Raw genomic sequence first — 19,110 nt, forward strand, 5'->3', positions numbered from 1 at the left:
ACGGTTCACCAAGATTTGATGCAGCTTCACACAGAAGATAAAAGAGCGTTATAGTTCATGCTCAAATATACTAGACAGTATCTGTATTTCAATGTCGGGGGTAAGTGGGTGTGGAGTGATACCTAAAGGATCTAACAGGACCTCTGCTGGTGACTCTGTGCTACAGCAGGGTGAATGTCCTGAGAATGAAAATGACATGATAAATTAATAATATTTATTCTGATTCATCCCATCTGTTCCCATTAGGTCAACAGGGACATAGTGTCTGGACTGAAATATGTGCATCTGACCTACAGGAAAGGAATCAGAAGTAAGAGCATCTGTAGTCATGAATTTAAATGCTGGCATTGACGCTGCAAGTGCTTGAGTCAAGGGTGCATTGATATCTTTATACACACATGCACTGTTTTAATGTGTGTGATCTATTTCGGCATCTTAGAATGCCATCTGATAAATGTGTTTCACTTGTATTCATATGAAACTTCATTTTCTTTATTCAAAATTTTTTCATTAATATGCACATTTAAAAAAATATAATAAGAGAAGTAAGAGACATGTCAAATGTCTGTTGCTAATGTAGTTAAATAAAACAACAAAATTGTAATGAAAAATGATTAAATTATTATTATTCATGTTGTTATTATTGAAATACTATTATGAAATTTTTTAAACATAAAAAATTGACTACTTTTCTTTGGCCAGTTGCAAATTGTTTTTCTCTATCATTGTCAAATTCTTTATTTTTATCTTTTAAAAATCAACTTGAAAATGCAATTGGACAGGTTAATGTTTGGGCATAACAAATCAGCTTTTAATGTATTTTTGTAATAATTTGACTTGCTGATTTTCTTTACCTGTAGTGGATAAGGCAGTGTACATGGTGGGCAGCTACGGTCCGAGAGCCGAGGAGCATGAGTTTCTCACCCCGGTGGAGGAGGCTCCGAAGGGCATGATCGTTCGGGGAAGCTACCACATCAAATCCTACTTCACAGACGACGACAAGACAGACCATCTGTCGTGGGAGTGGAACCTGCATATCAAAAAAGACTGGGACAGTGCAGAGTAAAGAGGTTCTTCCTCTGTCTCTCTCTCTCTCCCAGATGCATAGCAACATACCCGATTTATCACTGATGTTTAAGACAGAGACAGGCTAGGTAGATATGGTTTTGCTGGCTTTGCAAATGATTAAATAACAATTAGTCGTATAAAAAAAAAAGTAAAAAAAAAAAATATGTAATGAAGATATTCCTACATATTAAGTGTAATCAACAGTGAGGACATACCGTGACTGGCAGGGTATTAGAGGCGACTTAGTACTTTGTAATAGATTTAACCATGGTGTAACCAACAAATGAAATCCCTCATGCCTGTACACTCAGGTTTTAATGTATACTGTAAATGTAAATATTACAATGTCTGTATTCTTGCAATGCTTTTAGAGTTCTTTACAGAGCCCATGACCAGATCAGTGCATGCTTGAATGTGAAGCCATCGTGTCTGCAGTGGCTACTTTCTTGTGTTATGTAATCAGCCTGCTGTTACCTGATAAATACATGAGTGGGACGTGGTTTGTACTAAGTGTTGCTTGTCAAAAAAATGTATTTCAATTAAACCCCTGTAGAAAAGATCAGCTGAAACCGATATGAAGTTGTCTGGCTGATCACTAGCAACCAATTCTGGTAAAGCTGCTTCACTTTTCATGCTGGTTAGTCCTGACTGGCACATCAGCTTCTAAAATGCAACATTTGCTGGTGATTTTGCTGGTCTTTTCAGCTGGGAACCACCAGTGGAGCCCATAGTCAAGCACCCTCTACATTCTCTGAAACAATTTAAGATCTGTTCATCTCTGTCCAGGTGTCTGTAACTGTCTTCCATCAAGCTTTTATATTAGAATGTCTCCGATTTGTTTTTGTTTTTTGACATTCCAAAATAAATAGATTTATTGTTTATATGCCTGCGGACACTGTTACCTGACACTTCCATCTCCATCGCTGATTTTATTATCTGACAAAAAAAAATTCTTCATTTTCTTGAATAATTCCCTACTGTACATGATCATATACTACATTCATAAATATTAGATGATACTGCAGAATATTCAGAATACTCTGTGGAAATGATTGGGTTTACTATTCCTACAGAATAAAATTTATTGCAGAAAGGTGATTAATGCCACAGGAAATGTCTTAAGTGGCATGTGTATAATGCCTTTATGGGGGAGAAAAATCCTGAATCATCGTTAACTGGGAGACATTGATTGGAATAAGAATAAAAGAGCTCACAAAAGATAAACTGCAATTTATAACTGTGTAATTCCACAGTCAGTATACCATGTATTTGATCAAATTAAATCCTTGAGCTATTTCAAAATATTCCCACATGATGTATATTTTCTAAAATTCATATTGTGACTCATAATGAACTTTTCTTCATAATTGGATGTTATAATTAGTGTGCTTGTGGTCTGTATTGCATGATGCTGCTTATAAACATTAATTAGGGGTTTCATTGTGCAGTAAAGTAACATTTAGTCAGGACTTTTTTTTTTCAACAGACCGATGCATTTGCTTAAAAAAAAAAAAGATTATATTGCTTCTGAATTGTTGAACTTTTCATCTTGTATTTTTAATAAAGTTTGGGCAACCCTTAATTGTATATATCTTGTTTCTAATGTTGCAGTTTAGTTCAGCTTAAGTAACTGTTTATTAAATGCAAAACAGCACGTAGCAGTAATATGTCTGGCAATGAAAAAAGTTATTTCTGTTCGCTGCAAACAAAACATAGAAACATAAAGATAGAAATAAAAAAAAAAGTTCAAAGGAAAAGTCAATTTTTGTTCACTAATACATGATAAGACTAACCACAGAAGAGGGTAACATTGTTATATTCTATCCCTTTTACTTGAGTCTGCCACAACGTGCCGCCTTTCAAGAACGTAAAATGCCCAATCACAATCAAGTATGTTACGTACAGCTTTAGTGATAGGCTCTCTGAATGATTGACGTACTCACCATCCTAAGTCAGGATCTCACTGTCTGCACGCCACAGTGTTGCCATGCCCTCCTTTTAAAGTGCCTTCAGATTTGTGGTTTCATGAAATATCATGCTAATAAAAACGTACAGTCGCAGTTAAGGATCTAATAGACACATTTATAAATAAACGATTTTAAATTAATTTAACTAATTTATTTGCAGAGAATGCAATGTTGCCTTGTTTGGGGAAAGTCACTTATTTTGAGAATGTGTTGTCAGTGCAGTCTACTTGTTTTTATAGAGAGATTTGGCAACACGTGTAAGCAGGGAGGTTTAGCGATTTAGCATTTTCCTTTGAGCTGGCAAGATGGCATCAGTATTAAGACACTCTACCAAATTCAGCCCGTCTGGTAGGTGTGTCATGTTTTGTCAGAAACTTTTGCTGTTTTTGCTATTTTGCAGTGGCCATGTTTTCCTCCCCGAATTAAGTTTGCAGTAGTAATGCATTGAGGAGGAAATGGGACAAAGGTCAGCAGATACAAAAGAGTTGTTTATGCTTTCCTGTCGTTTTAAGGCAGAAAAACGACATGATATTATGACGCATATAATGTTAGTTTTTTGTTTTTATTGTTATGGGTTGTAGAAAGATAAGAAGTTAACACCATGTCCTTTAATAAGGTCACAGTTTATTCACACATGGAATACAACACTGTGCTCTTGCGTAACGTTATTTACTGAACTGTAATCAATAGTCAAATAAATGCATTAGTTTTTAATTTTACATCTGCAAAATATTAGTAATTTCTCTTGCAGGATTTGCATCACTGTTGTCTGGAAACAGCCGTCATGGGAGAATCTGTGCTCTGCCATACATTGTATCTAAAAACAGATACTCATCATCCTCAAACATTAAAGTGGACCTGGACAGTAGTAATGGTAACCATATTAACACATAATGTGCATTAGCAATGGTGTTTTCAACACTTTGCAATTGCATATTTATCAAAAAGTCATTACTAGAATATAACTTTCCCCTCATTCTTGCAGGTGTTGCTTTAATGCAGTTCCAAAATCCTCCTGTCAACAGTCTCAGTCTTGACTTTCTGACTGAGTTTGCTATTCATTTAGAAAAACTCGAGCTAGACAGAAGCTGCAGGGGTGTGATCATAACATCCGTATGTCATCAGAAACATCTGCTTTAGTGAAATCAAGTGTCGTCTATTTGATTGACAGTGTGTTTTTTGTTAAAGGCCCAGCCGAAGGTGTTTTCTGCAGGCCTAGATATTTTGGAAATGTATAAAAAGAGCCCAGAGCACTGTGCAGAATTCTGGAAGGCTGTACAGGAGGCGTGGCTTAGGCTCTATGGGTCCACCAAGGTCACAATCGCTGCTATCAATGTGGGTGTCAATATAAACACTTTCTACTCTTTTGTGATAACTGGATTTTTGTTTAAAATATTCCTTAAAGGTCAAATTGCGTGATGAATGAACGAATGATGTAAGTGTTGTGTTTTTAGGGCGCTAGTCCTGCAGGTGGCTGTTTGTTGGCTTTGTGTTGTGACTACAGGATCATGGCTGAGAACCCTCGCTATAACATTGGTCTCAATGAAACACAACTTGGTATAGTTGCACCCTTTTGGTGAGTATTATTAATGTTTTTTTTTTTATCTTGATTTTTCACAATTCTTGTTCTTTGGAACCACGAGTTGTATCTACTCAAATAATCCAAAAGTAATCAGATCGATGGCTCTATCAGATTGAAAAGCCTTCATGTAAACACCTCAATTGATCTGACTTGAGCTTGATCCGAATGAATTTGTAGTGTAGACTTTAAATAATTCAATTAATAGGAAAAAACACAAGCATATGACTATTCTCTCAATTGGACTCAAAAATACTCTGTGCGTGTTCTACCAGACTACTTTTACAAAATTCCTTAGTAAATTAAAATGTGGATCGAATAGTCAAGTTTAGGATTCATGTAAACGTCACTTTCAGATTTTTTACACGGACTGATTAAAATGTGTGCGTGTTAGCATACCTACTGGAACACAGGGTGGTACTAAACAGAGGTTTTGTAAATCAGGTTTAAGGACTCCATGACAAACGTTGTGGGCCATAGAGAAACCGAGAAGGGTCTTCAGCTGGGTTTACTGTACAGTGCCCCTGAAGCCCTGAAGATTGGTTTGGTGGATGAGCTTGTTCCTGAGGATAAAGTCCTCAGCGCCGCTACTGAAAACATGAAGAAATGGTTGGCCATTCCAGGTAAATGGTATTAGCTTGCTCTAATACCTATTCGTTCAATGATATCTTTGCCTGTTATAGTACATATTGTTTACGTAAAGTGTTTTTTTCCTGCAGATCATGCCCGTCAGATAAGTAAGTCCATGATGAGAAAACCCACAATAGACAAACTTGTTGCAAACAGGGAAGCCGACACCACAAACTTCGTCAGTTTCATCACCAAAGACTCCATCCAGAAATCTCTTGGGGTGTACATGGAGATGCTGAAGAAGAGGAGGTCTTGAGGAGCGAAACACGTGCCTGTTGTTAAATTTGCCTTTGTGGATCAGTATCGCTTTATATCACACTGTCCTCTCTTTTGTTACTAGAGGGTAACTTTGTTTGTAAATAAAATCTTTTGATAACCAAATTTGAATGGAATCTTTTTAGCATGCAAATAGTAGACATACAGATTATCCATAACTTGTTTCATTTTTTAAAATTCAGCTTCAAGTTTGTAAATTGAAATTTTCCATACAGTATATTCATAAGGGGATGGGTTAGGTCTAATAAATGATTACAATTTATTTTAATTATTTCTCTATTTCAATCAACTTTTGTCTTTTCTAATTAATTTTGAACAGTCTTTAGTTTTAGTTTTTTTTTTATTCGATAACACTTCATTTTACAGTACCTTTGTTACACCTCACATGTACTTACTGTAGAAATAACAGTAAATTATGCATAATTACAAGCAACTAACTCTAAACCAAATCATATAGTATAGGATGTTATTGATTAATATTACTCAGAACTTGTAATCTGTAGTTATTCTTTACAAGAACTCCTTAAAATTTAATAAAAAAATACAAATATTTTATATAAACTGTATTTTTTGTTGAAGTTTATTGAGATTATTGAATATTGATTATACCATTGATAATACTATTTCAGTTTTTCCTAAAAAAAAAACAAAATGTGCCATTTCTTTGTAGAAATTTACTTTCTGAATAAAAAATGTTTCTACACCATTTGTTTCTTAATGTAGTAATAAATCTACAAGAATAATAATAACAGAAGAATTGAGGGCAAAAATGTAATTCACACTCAATCATGTGTTTCTTATAGCTATAAAATGATACTGTCTTATTTTTTTTTATTAAGTCTAAGACAGCACTACACATCAGGCATTAGCATTGCAGTGTATATCTGCTGCGAGAGAACAGCCCTGATGTTTTTCACAGGAGCTTGACCTCCACCGGAAAGTGATCGCTCACTGCCAGGGCCTGTGAGAGAGACATGAATGCTTCAGATAGAGGAATACACTCAGCAATAACTCAACTCTCCAGGGAGCTTCTTAGGTCTAATGTTTAGGATACTGAATACCAATGAGGCAAAACCTGTCCTTACCCAACTCTGGCTCAATCCATGGGCATGCATGAAGTCAAAGACCTGCGCTGATCCAGCAGACACTCCTCTCATCATGTCAGAGGTGGCCACAATCCTTTTTTCAAGCATATTATGAATAATTTCATAACACAGGTTTGTCTTATCCAGCTAAATAGCCTGTGATGTCTTCCTACCTGTCATAGGGGCAGTTGGTGTGTGTGACAGTTGTGTCCGCACTGTCAGGGATGAGCCAGGTGTAAGTTTGGTCTGTGCGGAGGCGTATTTTGGACCACTCTGAAATCGAAACGTAGCTACAGCCAGCATTGAAGTCTCCCAAAAGCATGATGTTCTGAAACCAAATTTGAATTGAGACAAATCCTCCAAATCATATTGTAAATTAGCATGTTCAGAACAATAGAAATTGAATTGAAATGTCTGTCATGTTAGCAGGACTAGTTCATACAGTACGCTATGCAACAGCATAGTTACATTTGTGTTCAGACGTTGTCTAGTATCCACGACGACATCATGCAGAGCATCGATTTCCATCACAGCCACTTCTGGGGATGTATGCTGAGGAATGAGGGCAAATTCCTGGACAGCTATAGAAAAGATACTCGTTAGTGCTCAATAGCACTAACAGCTCAATCAGCTCAATAACAAGTGAATGTTGTTTAGTGTCACTGTGAGCTGTAAATTACTTTTTAGTGTTGAAATTCAATCCCTGCCAAATCCTTGATAAATAATAATATCAGTCCAGTCATTGTATTTATAATACATTACAGTATCCTTCAGAAATCATTCTAATACCTAATCAGTGTTGAAAAAAGCTGTGATTTGTAATATTCTTTTTGAAAACTGTCATACACTTTTAATGGTTTCTTTCATGAGTAGAAAGTTGAACGGAATTGCGTTTATTTTAAATTGAAATCTTTTGAACAATTTAGAAGTCTTAGTTGGCTTTTGATAAATTTCTATAGATCAATACTGCATCCTTGATAATGATATATATATATATATATATATATATATATATACAGTACAGACCAAAAGTTTGGACACACCTTCTCATTCAAAGTGTTTTCTTTATTTTCATGACTATGAAAATTGTAGATTCACACTGAAGGCATCAAAACTATGAATTAACACATGTGGAATTATATATGGAATTATATACATAACAAAAAAGTGTGAAACAACTGAAAATATGTCATATTCTAGGTTCTTCAAAGTAGCAGAAAAGGTGAATGGATGGACTCTACATGCCTGGTTCCCACCGTGAAGCATGGAGGAGGTGTGATGGTGTGGGGGTGCTTTGCTGGTGACACTGTTGGGGATTTATTCAAAATTGAAGGCATACTGAACCAGCATGGCTACCACAGCATCTTGCAACGGCATGCTATTCCATCCGGTTTGCGTTTAATTGGACCATCATTTATTTTTCAACAGGACAATGACCCCAAACACACCTCCAGGCTGTGTAAGGGCTATTTGACCAAGAAGGAGAGTGATGGGGTGCTGCGCTAGATGACCTGGCCTCCACAGTCCCCGGACATGAACCCAATCGAGATGGTTTAGGGGTGAGCTGGACCGCAGACAGAAGGCAAAAGGGCCAACAAGTGCTAAGCATCTCTCGGGGAACTCCTTCAAGACTTTTGGAAGACCATTTCAGGTGACTACCTCTTGAAGCTCATCAAGAGAATGCCAAGAGTGTGCAAAGCAGGAATCAAAGAAAAAGGTTGCTACTTTGAAGAACCTAGAATATGACATTTTTTCAGTTGTATAGTACAGTATATATATATATATTTCAGAAAACAAAGTCTTACTGACCCCAAACTTTTTAATTCAACCCTAACTATGGTCACCCAGGAACTGAAAATCCCATCCCTTTCATTGCCACTGTGGCCTATAGCACGGCTTTTAATTTTCATTTCAGGGGAGCTGTCTCTGAATTTACTAACTGCTGGACGAAAAGCTTTTGCTGAACAGTACATTCTCACTGTATTACTGCTAACATTTTCACAATGACTTGGATCTCCACCTGTATTAGAGGAGAACATCACAACAAAGGGTTCTCTATTGAAAGTATCAGTTCCACAGGATTCACATCCATCATCATACAGGAAGCTTTTTGCAACGGACACTGACTGACGTCTGATGAAAATAAAAGTGTAATTATTAATTTGATATGAAATGCACACACACACATACAGTCGTATATGATATATAAACTAAATGTTACCTGTAAATAAAGAGATATCTCTCTTTATAAGTGCTCCTACCCAAGGGCTCACTTACAATGTACTGGTATTCATATGGAGAGGAACCTCTGATAATGAAAATAATATTTATTAATTTATCTATACAAATAAATACAGTAACTAATAGACAGTTAAGACAGCATACCCATTCACACTTTGCATCAGCTTATTCGTTGCAGAGAGATCACTGTCTCTCACTTCTTGGATGAGTACAATGTCATACCGGTGTACTACCTAACAAACACAATACAGTTACCAAATGAGAGCGTGGAAGTATTTTATAGGTTTGCCTGTCATTCACGTTGGTAATGATGTCAAGCAGGGTGGCATTAGATGCTTTTGAATCCCCGAAGGATTTGATGTTGAAGGCTCCAATTAGAAAGGAGTGTCCAAGGTGGACAGATACCAGGAGTAGACCTAGAGTAGTAATGATCTTCATGCTGTATATAGAGATAGAGGACATAGTTAGACAGTAATTAAAGAGTAGTCATACCTAATACAGATTTCAAATTAGACATAGCAATACAGGTGAAAGGGTAAGGGCATAAATACACTTCCACTCCACACAGAATCTTGATAAATAAATACAATAAATATGCATCTGTTTTAAACATATGCAATGAAAATAGATTTACCTGCTGTTGAGCTCTGCTTTCGCTTAGGCTGTGAGAACAGGGAGAAAAGTTTTTCGCACAACTAAGTCTTTGTATACCTCAACTTAGCAAGTCCCTCTCTCAGGGAATAAAAGTGGTATCACATATTCTGAAGAGTTTTTATTTACCACTACTGTGTAAAGACACCAGCCTCTTGCTCACTTTCTCCGTGGGAAATAAACAGATGGGCGATAAGACAATGTAACTTTAAACAGGTGTTAGATAGACATATTAAGATATTTATTTTGTAGCTTGTTATTGCAGCTCAAAAGAGCAAGTTTTGTTTTGAACTTTCTGAAATACAGGGAAAGAATAGTGCCACAATAGTACCACAGCTTGTCTGTAACTGTTCATATACCAATACTGTATATCATTCATCTGTTTGTAAAGATTTTGTGTAGAAAGCCTGTTTGAAATGGTAATTATAACTTTATTATCTACTTTGTAATTTTAGAATGCCGAACTGACCCCTGTTAACTGAACCCACTCCCTAAAACATCCAACTTCAGTGCAAGAGCAAGTGCAAGATCATCTGAGACAAGCCATAGGACAGCTGCGGCAAGAATCGGTTGGCATAACCAAAGAATTTCTGCACAAACTGTCAGAAAGCGTCTCAGGGAAGCTCATCTGCATGCTTGTCATCCTCATCGGGGTCTCAACCTGATTGCAGTTCGACGTCGTTACTGACTTGAGTGGGCAAATGCTCACATTCGATGGCATCTAGCACTTTGGAGAGGTGTTCTCTTCACGGATGAATCCTGCTTTTCACTGTACAGGGCAGATGGCAGAAAGTGTGTATGGTGTCGTGTGGGTGAATGGTTTGCTGATGTCAACGTTGTGGATCGAGTGGCCCATGGTGGCGGTGGGGTTATGGTATGGGCAGGCGTATGTTATGGACAAAGAACACAGGTACATTTTATTAATGGCATTTTGAATGCACAAAGATACTGTGACGAGATCCTGAGGCCCATTGTTGTGCCATTCATCCACAATCATCACCTCATGTTGCATCATGATAATGCACGGCCCCATGTTGCAAGGATCTGTACACAATTCCTGGAAGTTGAAAACATCCCAGTTCTTGCATGGCCAGCATACTCACAGGAAATGACACCCACTGAGCATGTTTGAAAAGCTCTTGATGAGCGTATACGACAGTGTGTTCCAGTTCCTGCCAACTTCACACAGCCACTGAAAAGAAGTGGACCAACATTCCACGGGACACAATCAACAACCGGATCAACTCTATGCGAAGGAATTTGTGAAGCAGCAACTTTTTGTTTCCAAGGTAAAATCCCAGATTCCACAAGCCAATCACGTAACACTTTTTTTTTGGTTGTTGTTGTTGCTTACCTCGGATAGATGAGTCTCTAATTATCAAGCAGTATTTAAGGAAAAAAGCACTCTCTTCCTAAAGCTTCCCTAAATATATAAACAAATAAATAAAAAGAACACATAATCTTCTATTTAAATTTAGCTTGAAAATAAGCAAAGACACAAACACAGTTTGGCTCTGTTAGCTGATAATACACAACTCAGAATCTCAGTTTGGCAAACTATTATTATCCAATATCCAGAATTCAGTCTGGAGCAGGGGAGATGTGTGTCTCTCTGCACTGCTCTCTTTTTTCTTTCCTTAAGGCTTCACAGAACTCTTTATATTGTGCTGAATATGACGTTAAGTGGCAGATCAGTGGGTGTTGCTGCAGTTAAATATCTTTGTAAGAGGTGTCCTCTCTCCCAGGTGAACCTAAAGTACTATGTGGTGGATGCAAGATAGTCTAATAATTATAATATGACTGCATAGTGAACCTAAAAGTACATCTTCAGGAGAACACTGAAGAATATATATATAAAATGTTCCAAGTAGGCCTAACAAACAAGGCTAAAATATCAAAATAAATTAAAATAAATAAAAAATAAATTAAAATAAATTAAACCATTACAGTTTAAGGAAATATTTTTAAAAAGTGTTAGTAAATTAGTAAATAAAAAAACAAACAAAAATGTAAAAAATTAAATTAGTTAAAATTGCAAGCCTTCAATCACTTATACTCTGAACTGCTGTTTGCGTACCGAACTCATCTGCACAGTGAAAACAGCACCTACTACAGTCAAAGAACACAATGCTCAACACAGTGTTCAGATTTGATACTGTAATGCTGCCGAAGGGCACCATTTCGTGACCCTACGGTACAGACTAAAATGCTCTGTAGGATATAAAGCACAGGAGCATAGACGTGACCAGAGTGAATTTGGAGAGCATTATAGTCATTCTGTGTCAAATGGAGGGGATTAACGTATTTTGGTAACCTGTTATGCTGCCTTGTCAGATTTGGTGACCTGATGTATGTCCGTTACTGTCCACATCAGACCAAATGCTTTCAAGGACATAAAAATAGAGGATGTTAGACATGGTCAGAGATAATTTGGAGTATAGCCTTATGAAAATAGCCATGGTTTTACCACAAATAAAACCAAAAGAAACATGATTACTATAGTTGTACAATTACAAATTAACCATTGTTTTGCTACACTAACCATAGTTTAACCATGGTATTTGTAGTAAAAATGTGGTTATACAAATGGTAATCAATACGCCAAAAAAACAACTGAGTGGCATCTGAGTGGCAAGCCGCTGGCACAGAGGCCTTTAGTGTTGTGAGTTCAAGTCCTGCGTGGTACAACCATAGGGCAGTCATGACCTTAGGGATAAAGAGTTGGACTTGTAACCCGAAGGTCATGGGTTCAAGTCTCAGGTCTGGCAGGGATTGTAGGTGGGGGGAGTGAATATGCAGCACTCGACTGAGGTGAGACCCATGAGCAAGGCACCGAACCCCCAACTGCTCCCTGGGCGGCTGCTCTCCGGGTGTGTTTGTAAGTATGTTTTCACTACTCACTGCTGTGTGTGTACACTTGGATGGGCTAAATGCTGAGCACAAATTCCAAGTATGGGACACTATCGTTGGCCACATGTTACTTCTTTTCCTTTCCATGGTACAATAAAACCATGGTTAATTTTCGTCTGACTTACAGGCGCAGTTAATATTTCATGAAGCTCTGTACCCAACTCATTAAAAAAATATTTATTTTCAAACTCCTGCATAAACCCAAAAATTTTGTTTTTTGGGGTACTCTCTCATATAGGCCCTTCTCACTTCTGAAGTTTTGCTATTTCTTGTCATATATTACATTCATGAGTGTACATTTTCAACAACAACAACAACAACAACAAACCTCCTTCCTTTTTATTTTCAGGAAAGATTTGGATGTGTATGTAAACATTTTAAGAAACTCTTAAGTAGGCATACTTCATGGGATAGCAGTAAAAGAGAAGACTTCACTTTTTGGAGTCACACTCATAAGAAGGTAATATATGATTTGATCTTATTGAAGTGGAAAAACAGCTTCTCTCTTCAATTACTCTTAAGAATATCTCTGAGTTATATTCTTTTGTGTCTAAAGTTGGTCCTTTAACTTTTGATTCTTTGAGGATGATATGGGAAAAGGACTTAGGATAAAATTTTAGTGATGAGAAATGGTTATCTGTTTGTACATGTGTTTTCCCCAGAGGTGTCTTAATTTCGGCCCAGGAACAATCTAAGGAATCAGGAATCTAACTCCAGTTCACCTTCATAAAATATTCCCCAATTCTTCTCAATTGTGTTTCAAATGTAGGTCTGACATTGGCACAGTGATGCATGTGTTTTGGGATTGTGATAAAATGAAAGGTTACTGGAAAGAGATCCACATGATTGTTCAAAAGATTATTGAAAAAACTTTTGCATTGTCTCCAAATGTTTACTTCTGAACTGTAAAGCTTGTCTGTGCCTTCACTGTGACAAAGAAAGTGTGTTGAACTTCTGTATATATTTAGCAAAAAAATTATATTATTACCATGGTCAACTCCTCAGATACCCTCAGTTTATATGCGGCTGAGTCAGGTCACTACTCTTTTACCTCTGGAAAAACTAACTCATGATCTGCATCAAAAATCTGATGTTTTCTGGTGCACTTGGTCTTCTCTGTGGAACTTTCTGGAAGATGCTAATAGTGACTGATATATCCTTTTAATTACTGGTATATAAAATGTCGCTGTTATTTATTTACTTTGATATGCCCAGTTGTATTTTTTTTTATAATAATTATTTTGTTTTTCAATTTAACACTCTTTGATAGTGTGATTCTTATAAGCTATCGTAGTATACCTTGGGTTAATGGATGTAATCCTCATCGTCTTTTGTTTTTATTCTGTTTGTGTATTTGTAATTGTTATTATTTTACTGCAAAAAAACACATTTAATGAACGTGCCTGTGTGATCGAGTTAACAGTGACAACAGCGCCTACTAAACTCACAGAATTTGGTGTTACACCGGAAGTGTCTGCCCAGAGTCTGTCGAAGTGCTAATGGCTAAGCTAATGCATTGAGGAGCTCAATACGATCCTCTGACTGAATGTGTCATCTCCGCTCCGGACACAAATTCACACACTACCGCCATGCTACCGCAGCAGTGAGCCTTCTTCACGGCAATAAAAATACACGACTGAATATCCTTCTGCTCATCCAAGCGGTAAAACCAGGCAGGTTAGGAATCATAGATCCCAGCTAATAATTCTGCATGTAGCTGTTAGCATGTAAACAAATAAAGGAAATGCGTCTGACAGATTGATTATTTGAATGCACTGCGTTCCCTCATCATGCTATTAGAGATTCTTAAAAAACAATCTTCTAATTATTCATCTATATGTATATATATATATATATATATATATATATATATATTTTTTTTTTCAGTTGGCTCAGTAAAATCAAAGTATGTGATTTGACAGGAGTGCTAACTAGCTGCTAGCTTGGGAGATTATGAAGTTGTCGTTCAGTTTTGGCTTTTTGTGGGTGTATAAAATTACTCGACAGTAAAATGACTTAACAGAATTGAATTTTCTGTTCCTGAACTTTAATTGGATTACGATGAGGTTGATGTAATTAACGCATCTTTGTGTCAGTTTCATAGTGTCAATTGTGTGGTATTTGTTCAATATAGTTCAACTTAATTATTATGGCAAACATGTTTTCTGTTTACTTTAAAATCGTGTACAAGGTTCTGTTTTTCGTTGCAAATGATATTTGAGTTGACAGCAAACTCTAGCATGTTTTAGCACTTATATTTTTCCTCAAAGTGACAACATCTCTGGTAGTGAGATGATAATAAACAAGTAGTTAAAAGCTTTTGAAAGCAAGTCATTGGGCACGATTTTTACACATGCTGACCGCAATGTCCCAGGCCATCAATCTCGTACCACATAATGGACTGCTCAGTACAAGTAATGGTTTTCAAACTGAGATGCATGTTGTTAAGCTTGTTTTGCTCTTCTAAACTCTTCATCTTAACTCGTTCTCTCAGGTGTGAATGACCGACGTGGTGCCTACCACCGCCCTCAGTGAAATAAAGCTCCGCCTGCTCTGCCACGATGACATAGAGAGAATAAAAGTGCTCTGTGGAGAGTGGTTTCCCATTGAGTGAGTGCTGAAACAGCTAACCAAGCCATCCCTTGATACAGGTCAAGTACAAGTCTAACAGGCTCTGTTATTGGCTCGCTTGTGTTTTAGGTATCCGGACTCATGGTACCATGACATCACATCAAATAAGAAGTTCTTCTCTCTGGCTGCCACCTTTAGAGGGGGAATTGTCGGGATGATTGTGGCAGAAATAAAAAGCAGAACGAAAGTGCACAAAGAGGTACAGCTTTCATGTGTATGCTGAGTCAGTGACACAGAGGAAAAAACTGTGAGAATAAAATAATGCTTGTTATAATGGTGTAATACATTCTGTGCTTAAAGTAGTTCATCCAAAAATAAACCTGTGAAAATGTACCTGCCCTCAGACCATCCGAGATGAGTTTGTTTTTCTTCAACGGAACAGATTAAGAGAAGGTTGACATTACATCACTTGCTCATCAATGGATCCTCTGCAGTGAATGGGTGCCGTCAGAATGAGTGGATTTTTACGTGAGAGGCACAACAGGGTTGGACTTTTTTTTTTTTTTTTTACTGGTGGAAGTTTTATTATGAATTATGGTCTTTTTTTTTAAGTTAAATCAGCGGCAAAATGATGGATTTGTTTCTCACAAACACACTGATTTTCAGTTCACAAGACATTAATTGATGGACTGGAGTCATGTGGTTTATGATGATGTTTTTATCAGCTGTTCGGACTCTGATTCTGACGGCACCCATTTGCTGCAGAGGATCCATTGGTGATCAAGTGATGTAATTCTAAATTTCTTCAAATCAAATTCTTCAATGGATTGTCGGAGGGTGAGCAAATTTTCAGGAAATTAGTATTTTTGGGTGAACTGTTCCTATAGGATTTTGTTTACTGTGTTTTATGCTATTGATTAATAAATGTTAAGATGAGGTTTGGATGACTTTGACCGTGAACAGTAGTTCCTCTGGAGCTTTGATGTAAAGGTTCATAATTAAGATCTTCTGACATATCCAAAGCCTTTTTATAGCAGGTGATTAATTAGGTTACAGACTAAATTTCTGCACGTAGCAAAGGATTTGACCTTCATTAGAAAGGATTTTACCTCTTCATGGTACGGTTATGTCTCCTACTAAATCTGCTTCCAGTTAATCTCCGTGTCCACGAGTGCTTTTATATTATGCAAGTTAGATATTACTGTTAGTTTACTTTCAGTAAACCCATGTATGATGAGTACTATACATCAAAATCCTTTATATGTACAAGTTCTGTACATTAAATACAATTAAACTGTACAATCAAACTTGAATGCTTTTCAACAGACCAGACTATATAATAGACAGAATATAATATACAGTTTTGCTATGTACTTAAATATGCAAAAAAACATGCAAAAATTTCTGCTGAAAATTCAGCTTTGCGTTACAGGAATAAGTACATTTTAATATATATCAAAATAGAAAAATTTATTTTTAATTTATAATAATAATTGATTATTTTTGCCAATTTTCCTGTATTTTTAATCAAATAAATCCAGCCTGGGTGAGCATAAAAGACTCCTTGAAAAACGTTTAACTCCCTCAATATGTCAGTAACTATTAACAAAATCCAAATCATTGGTTTTTGTTATTCCAGTGTTATCCCAGCTAACCGTCTGTGTTTCTGACTCAGTATCTACTTCTCTCCACCAGGATGGAGACATCTTGGCCTCCAGCTTTCCTGTTGACACTCAAGTTGCGTACATCCTGAGTTTAGGAGTCGTGAAGGAGTTTCGAAAACATGGAATAGGTGAGAGGTTGACGCTTGTCTCACCTATTCTTCCAAACTGTTTGAACAGTATTCCAACAGTTTGAAAGGTCACTCTTATTTCTTTCTCTCTCTCTTTGCAGGCTCTCTGTTACTAGACAGTCTAAAGGAGCACATCTCTACCACGGCACAGGACCATTGCAAAGCCATCTACCTGCATGTGCTCACCACTAATAACACTGCCATTCACTTCTATGAAGACAGAGACTTTAAACAGCACCACTATTTACCGTATTATTACTCTATACGAGGAGTGCTGAAGGATGGCTTCACCTACGTCCTCTACATCAATGGCGGACATCCTCCATGGACTTTCTTATATCCTTTTCAAATAAATGCAGCATTGATGTTAATAAGATACGTCTTTCAAAAAGAAACGTCTTTTATTTTTTTTTAAATCCTACCAACCGTACCGTGAACAGTAGTGTATATTCCCAGTTGTCTTGTAGTGTTCCTTGACCCACTCAGCACTGATTATATTCATCATATAGGTTCGGCACTGGCCAGTCTGAGCCCCTGCTCAATCCCTCAGAGAATTTACCGGCAAGCACAGAATCTGCTGCGCAGCTTTCTGCCGTGGTCGGGCATCTCTTCCAAGAGCGGCATCGAGTACAGCAGAACAATGTGAGGATCGTCAGGTCACAACAGTGCAGGGTATGCCTGACTCATCCACCTACAGAGATCACCTCTGTTTAATGTCTCATTCATTTTCTTCTAAGCTCTAACGATGTCTTATTTATCAGGTGGAAGCCATTGATTTGTTTGGGTCACATCAGGTGCCGAAGAGGAATGCGAAGACTGATATCAGATCTCTCTGGTCTCGAGCAGTGTATTATACTTGTATATTTTACATGTATATACTGTACCTATATATACTTTAATTAATATATATATATATATATATATGCCTAGTCATCAGTAGATTGCCCTCTTTAATATAAATTCTCCACTTCATGCCTGTAATTCTGCTGCTGTGTAGAAATATTCTATTGTTAATCCAGATTTTTTATATAAATAGATCTTTTTTATTTGTGCCTGTTCTATATAGATGATTTTAGGGTTTGATGGTAGAAGTATGCATACTTTTTTCATTTAGTCACCTTCGTGCACGTGTCAAGCACTAGTGTTTGGTTTTGTGCAGGAACACTTTGACACGAAGCATATATTTTAGCCCCCAGTTTTAAGTTAGATGATTTTTAAATAACATTTGCACAGAGGAAATGAATGTAGTGTTGCTATGAAGGGAAAATAATGCAGTTACAGACAACCCTCCATCTCGCCAAATCTGTATCGTTGCTGTCAAATTTAAATGTGAAAGCTTTTTAAATTCAGATCATCTTAATTTATTTAGAGAGTTGCATCCTGCCATTCCACGCAGTGTACTTTCTGTTCTTTTAAAGGGGAAATAAATGAATGCTGTGGGGGGATGAATGCTTGAATTTTGGTATGTTGCTGTGAATCAGGGATTTACACACAAAATAAACATTTAAAAATAGATCACTCCTGCATTACGTGATTACAATATAACTTTTTATTTATTTATCTCTGTTTGGCCATCCATTCATGTTCATGATGTCTTTGATGAAACACTGGTTTATCGTTGAAGGGTGTTTACAGAGAAACATTGCTGTGAGATTACATAAGGAACCTTACAGAAACTGTTCTATCATATGTAATTGGCCGACATGTATTTGGAATTGTCTTGTATTCGTCCATTTCTGGATCTGTAAAAACAAAATTGCATGTATGAATAACTGTTTTGAACAAATTGTCAGTATAATAGAACCACTGTCACCTTGTGCTTTTGAGTTGGAGATTGTGTGTAAATCTCCTACAACTGTCTGTTTTAATGTTACATACCTGTGAACTGCTACATTGTTGTGTTTCACATTTCATTGCGTTATTATTTCTTTTGTTAAGAATCTAAACGGGAAATGTTTTACACTCTTATAGTAAAAATAAAATAAATTAAAAATACATAATGAAGAGAGGATGATCAACATGTAGGTGACATGAAATACTGAAAATATTAACTGAAATGTTTTTCATAATCGTACCTGATAGTCTCTGAATTGTGAAGCATCCTCTAGTGTTCATTGAGAGGATCGTAGACTAGAGAGGATTTTTTAAATGTTAACTAAATGAATTTTATTTGTTGTATTGCTCTTGTCCATCTGCATCCTTCCAATGTCTGTTCTTCATTTATGAAGTGATTATTCATTCATGCATTAAAAGCATTTTGAGATGACCTAAGAGGGAAAATAAATAAACTGAGATTGTGCAAGCATTTGTTTGAATAGTAGCTTATGATGTTACTTTTTG

General features: G+C 36.7%; 4 protein-coding genes across 9 annotated transcripts in view; 3 read left to right on the plus strand and 1 right to left on the minus strand.

Annotated features, from left to right (window-relative positions):
- Positions 1-2,567, plus strand: part of LOC132144595 (rho GDP-dissociation inhibitor 2-like) — a 28,179-nt gene extending 25,612 nt beyond the window's left edge. For both annotated transcript variants that reach the window (XM_059555164.1, XM_059555158.1), the window contains exons 5-6: positions 247-310; positions 861-2,567. In XM_059555164.1, coding sequence (XP_059411147.1) covers positions 247-310; positions 861-1,066 — 270 coding nt within the window. In that variant the 3' untranslated portion in view covers positions 1,067-2,567. The remainder of the gene's footprint in view (positions 1-246; positions 311-860) is intronic.
- A 662-nt stretch (positions 2,568-3,229) lies between these two features.
- On the plus strand, positions 3,230-5,625 carry eci1 (enoyl-CoA delta isomerase 1). The gene is made up of 7 exons (XM_059555151.1): positions 3,230-3,383; positions 3,787-3,909; positions 4,021-4,148; positions 4,224-4,370; positions 4,490-4,611; positions 5,059-5,237; positions 5,334-5,625. The coding sequence occupies exons 1-7, from the start codon at positions 3,341-3,343 to the stop codon at positions 5,498-5,500; spliced, it is 909 nt and encodes a 302-aa protein (XP_059411134.1). The 5' UTR covers positions 3,230-3,340; the 3' UTR covers positions 5,501-5,625.
- Positions 5,626-6,313: 688 nt separating this feature from the next.
- On the minus strand, positions 6,314-9,629 carry dnase1 (deoxyribonuclease I). Its single transcript, XM_059555173.1, has 9 exons — positions 9,481-9,629; positions 9,147-9,285; positions 8,991-9,079; positions 8,827-8,913; positions 8,626-8,738; positions 7,074-7,186; positions 6,779-6,933; positions 6,606-6,699; positions 6,314-6,481 (listed from the first exon to the last, which is right to left on the minus strand). The coding sequence occupies exons 2-9, from the start codon at positions 9,282-9,284 to the stop codon at positions 6,434-6,436; spliced, it is 837 nt and encodes a 278-aa protein (XP_059411156.1). The 5' UTR covers position 9,285; positions 9,481-9,629; the 3' UTR covers positions 6,314-6,433.
- A 4,221-nt stretch (positions 9,630-13,850) lies between these two features.
- On the plus strand, positions 13,851-19,075 carry LOC132144628 (N-alpha-acetyltransferase 60-like). Of its 5 annotated transcripts, none has more exons than XM_059555191.1 (7): positions 13,851-14,080; positions 14,902-15,017; positions 15,108-15,237; positions 16,674-16,770; positions 16,872-17,099; positions 17,253-17,442; positions 17,532-19,075. In XM_059555191.1, exons 2-6 carry the CDS (start codon positions 14,908-14,910, stop codon positions 17,414-17,416), a joined length of 729 nt encoding a protein of 242 aa, XP_059411174.1. In that variant the 5' UTR covers positions 13,851-14,080; positions 14,902-14,907; the 3' UTR covers positions 17,417-17,442; positions 17,532-19,075. The 5 variants fall into 5 exon arrangements, with proteins under 5 accessions (XP_059411174.1, XP_059411181.1, XP_059411198.1 ...); XM_059555198.1 differs by having other exon boundaries at positions 13,851-14,070; XM_059555188.1 differs by having other exon boundaries at positions 13,852-14,084.
- The last annotated feature ends 35 nt before the right edge of the window (positions 19,076-19,110 follow it).

The sequence above is a fragment of the Carassius carassius genome, chromosome 1, assembly GCF_963082965.1.
Source record: "Carassius carassius chromosome 1, fCarCar2.1, whole genome shotgun sequence".
NCBI lineage: Eukaryota > Metazoa > Chordata > Actinopteri > Cypriniformes > Cyprinidae > Carassius > Carassius carassius.

Excerpts from the sequence above, each read along its gene's own strand:
- eci1 (XM_059555151.1), top strand. The coding sequence starts at position 3,341 with ATGGCATCAGTATTAAGACACTCTACCAAATTCAGCCCGTCTG. Across the intron at positions 4,149-4,223 it reads GGGGTGTGATCATAACATCC|GCCCAGCCGAAGGTGTTTTC; the intron begins GTATGTCATCAG and ends TTTTTGTTAAAG. Across the intron at positions 4,612-5,058 it reads GGTATAGTTGCACCCTTTTG|GTTTAAGGACTCCATGACAA; the intron begins GTGAGTATTATT and ends TTTGTAAATCAG.
- dnase1 (XM_059555173.1), bottom strand. The coding sequence starts at position 9,284 with ATGAAGATCATTACTACTCTAGGTCTACTCCTGGTATCTGTCCACCTT. Across the intron at positions 9,080-9,146 it reads TGCTTGACATCATTACCAAC|GTAGTACACCGGTATGACAT; the intron begins GTGAATGACAGG and ends TGTGTTTGTTAG. Across the intron at positions 6,482-6,605 it reads ATGGATTGAGCCAGAGTTGG|GCCCTGGCAGTGAGCGATCA; the intron begins GTAAGGACAGGT and ends TCTCTCTCACAG.
- LOC132144628 (XM_059555191.1), top strand. The coding sequence starts at position 14,908 with ATGACCGACGTGGTGCCTACCACCGCCCTCAGTGAAATAAAGCTCCGC. Across the intron at positions 15,238-16,673 it reads GAACGAAAGTGCACAAAGAG|GATGGAGACATCTTGGCCTC; the intron begins GTACAGCTTTCA and ends TCTCTCCACCAG. Across the intron at positions 17,100-17,252 it reads TGGCGGACATCCTCCATGGA|TCAGCACTGATTATATTCAT; the intron begins CTTTCTTATATC and ends TCCTTGACCCAC.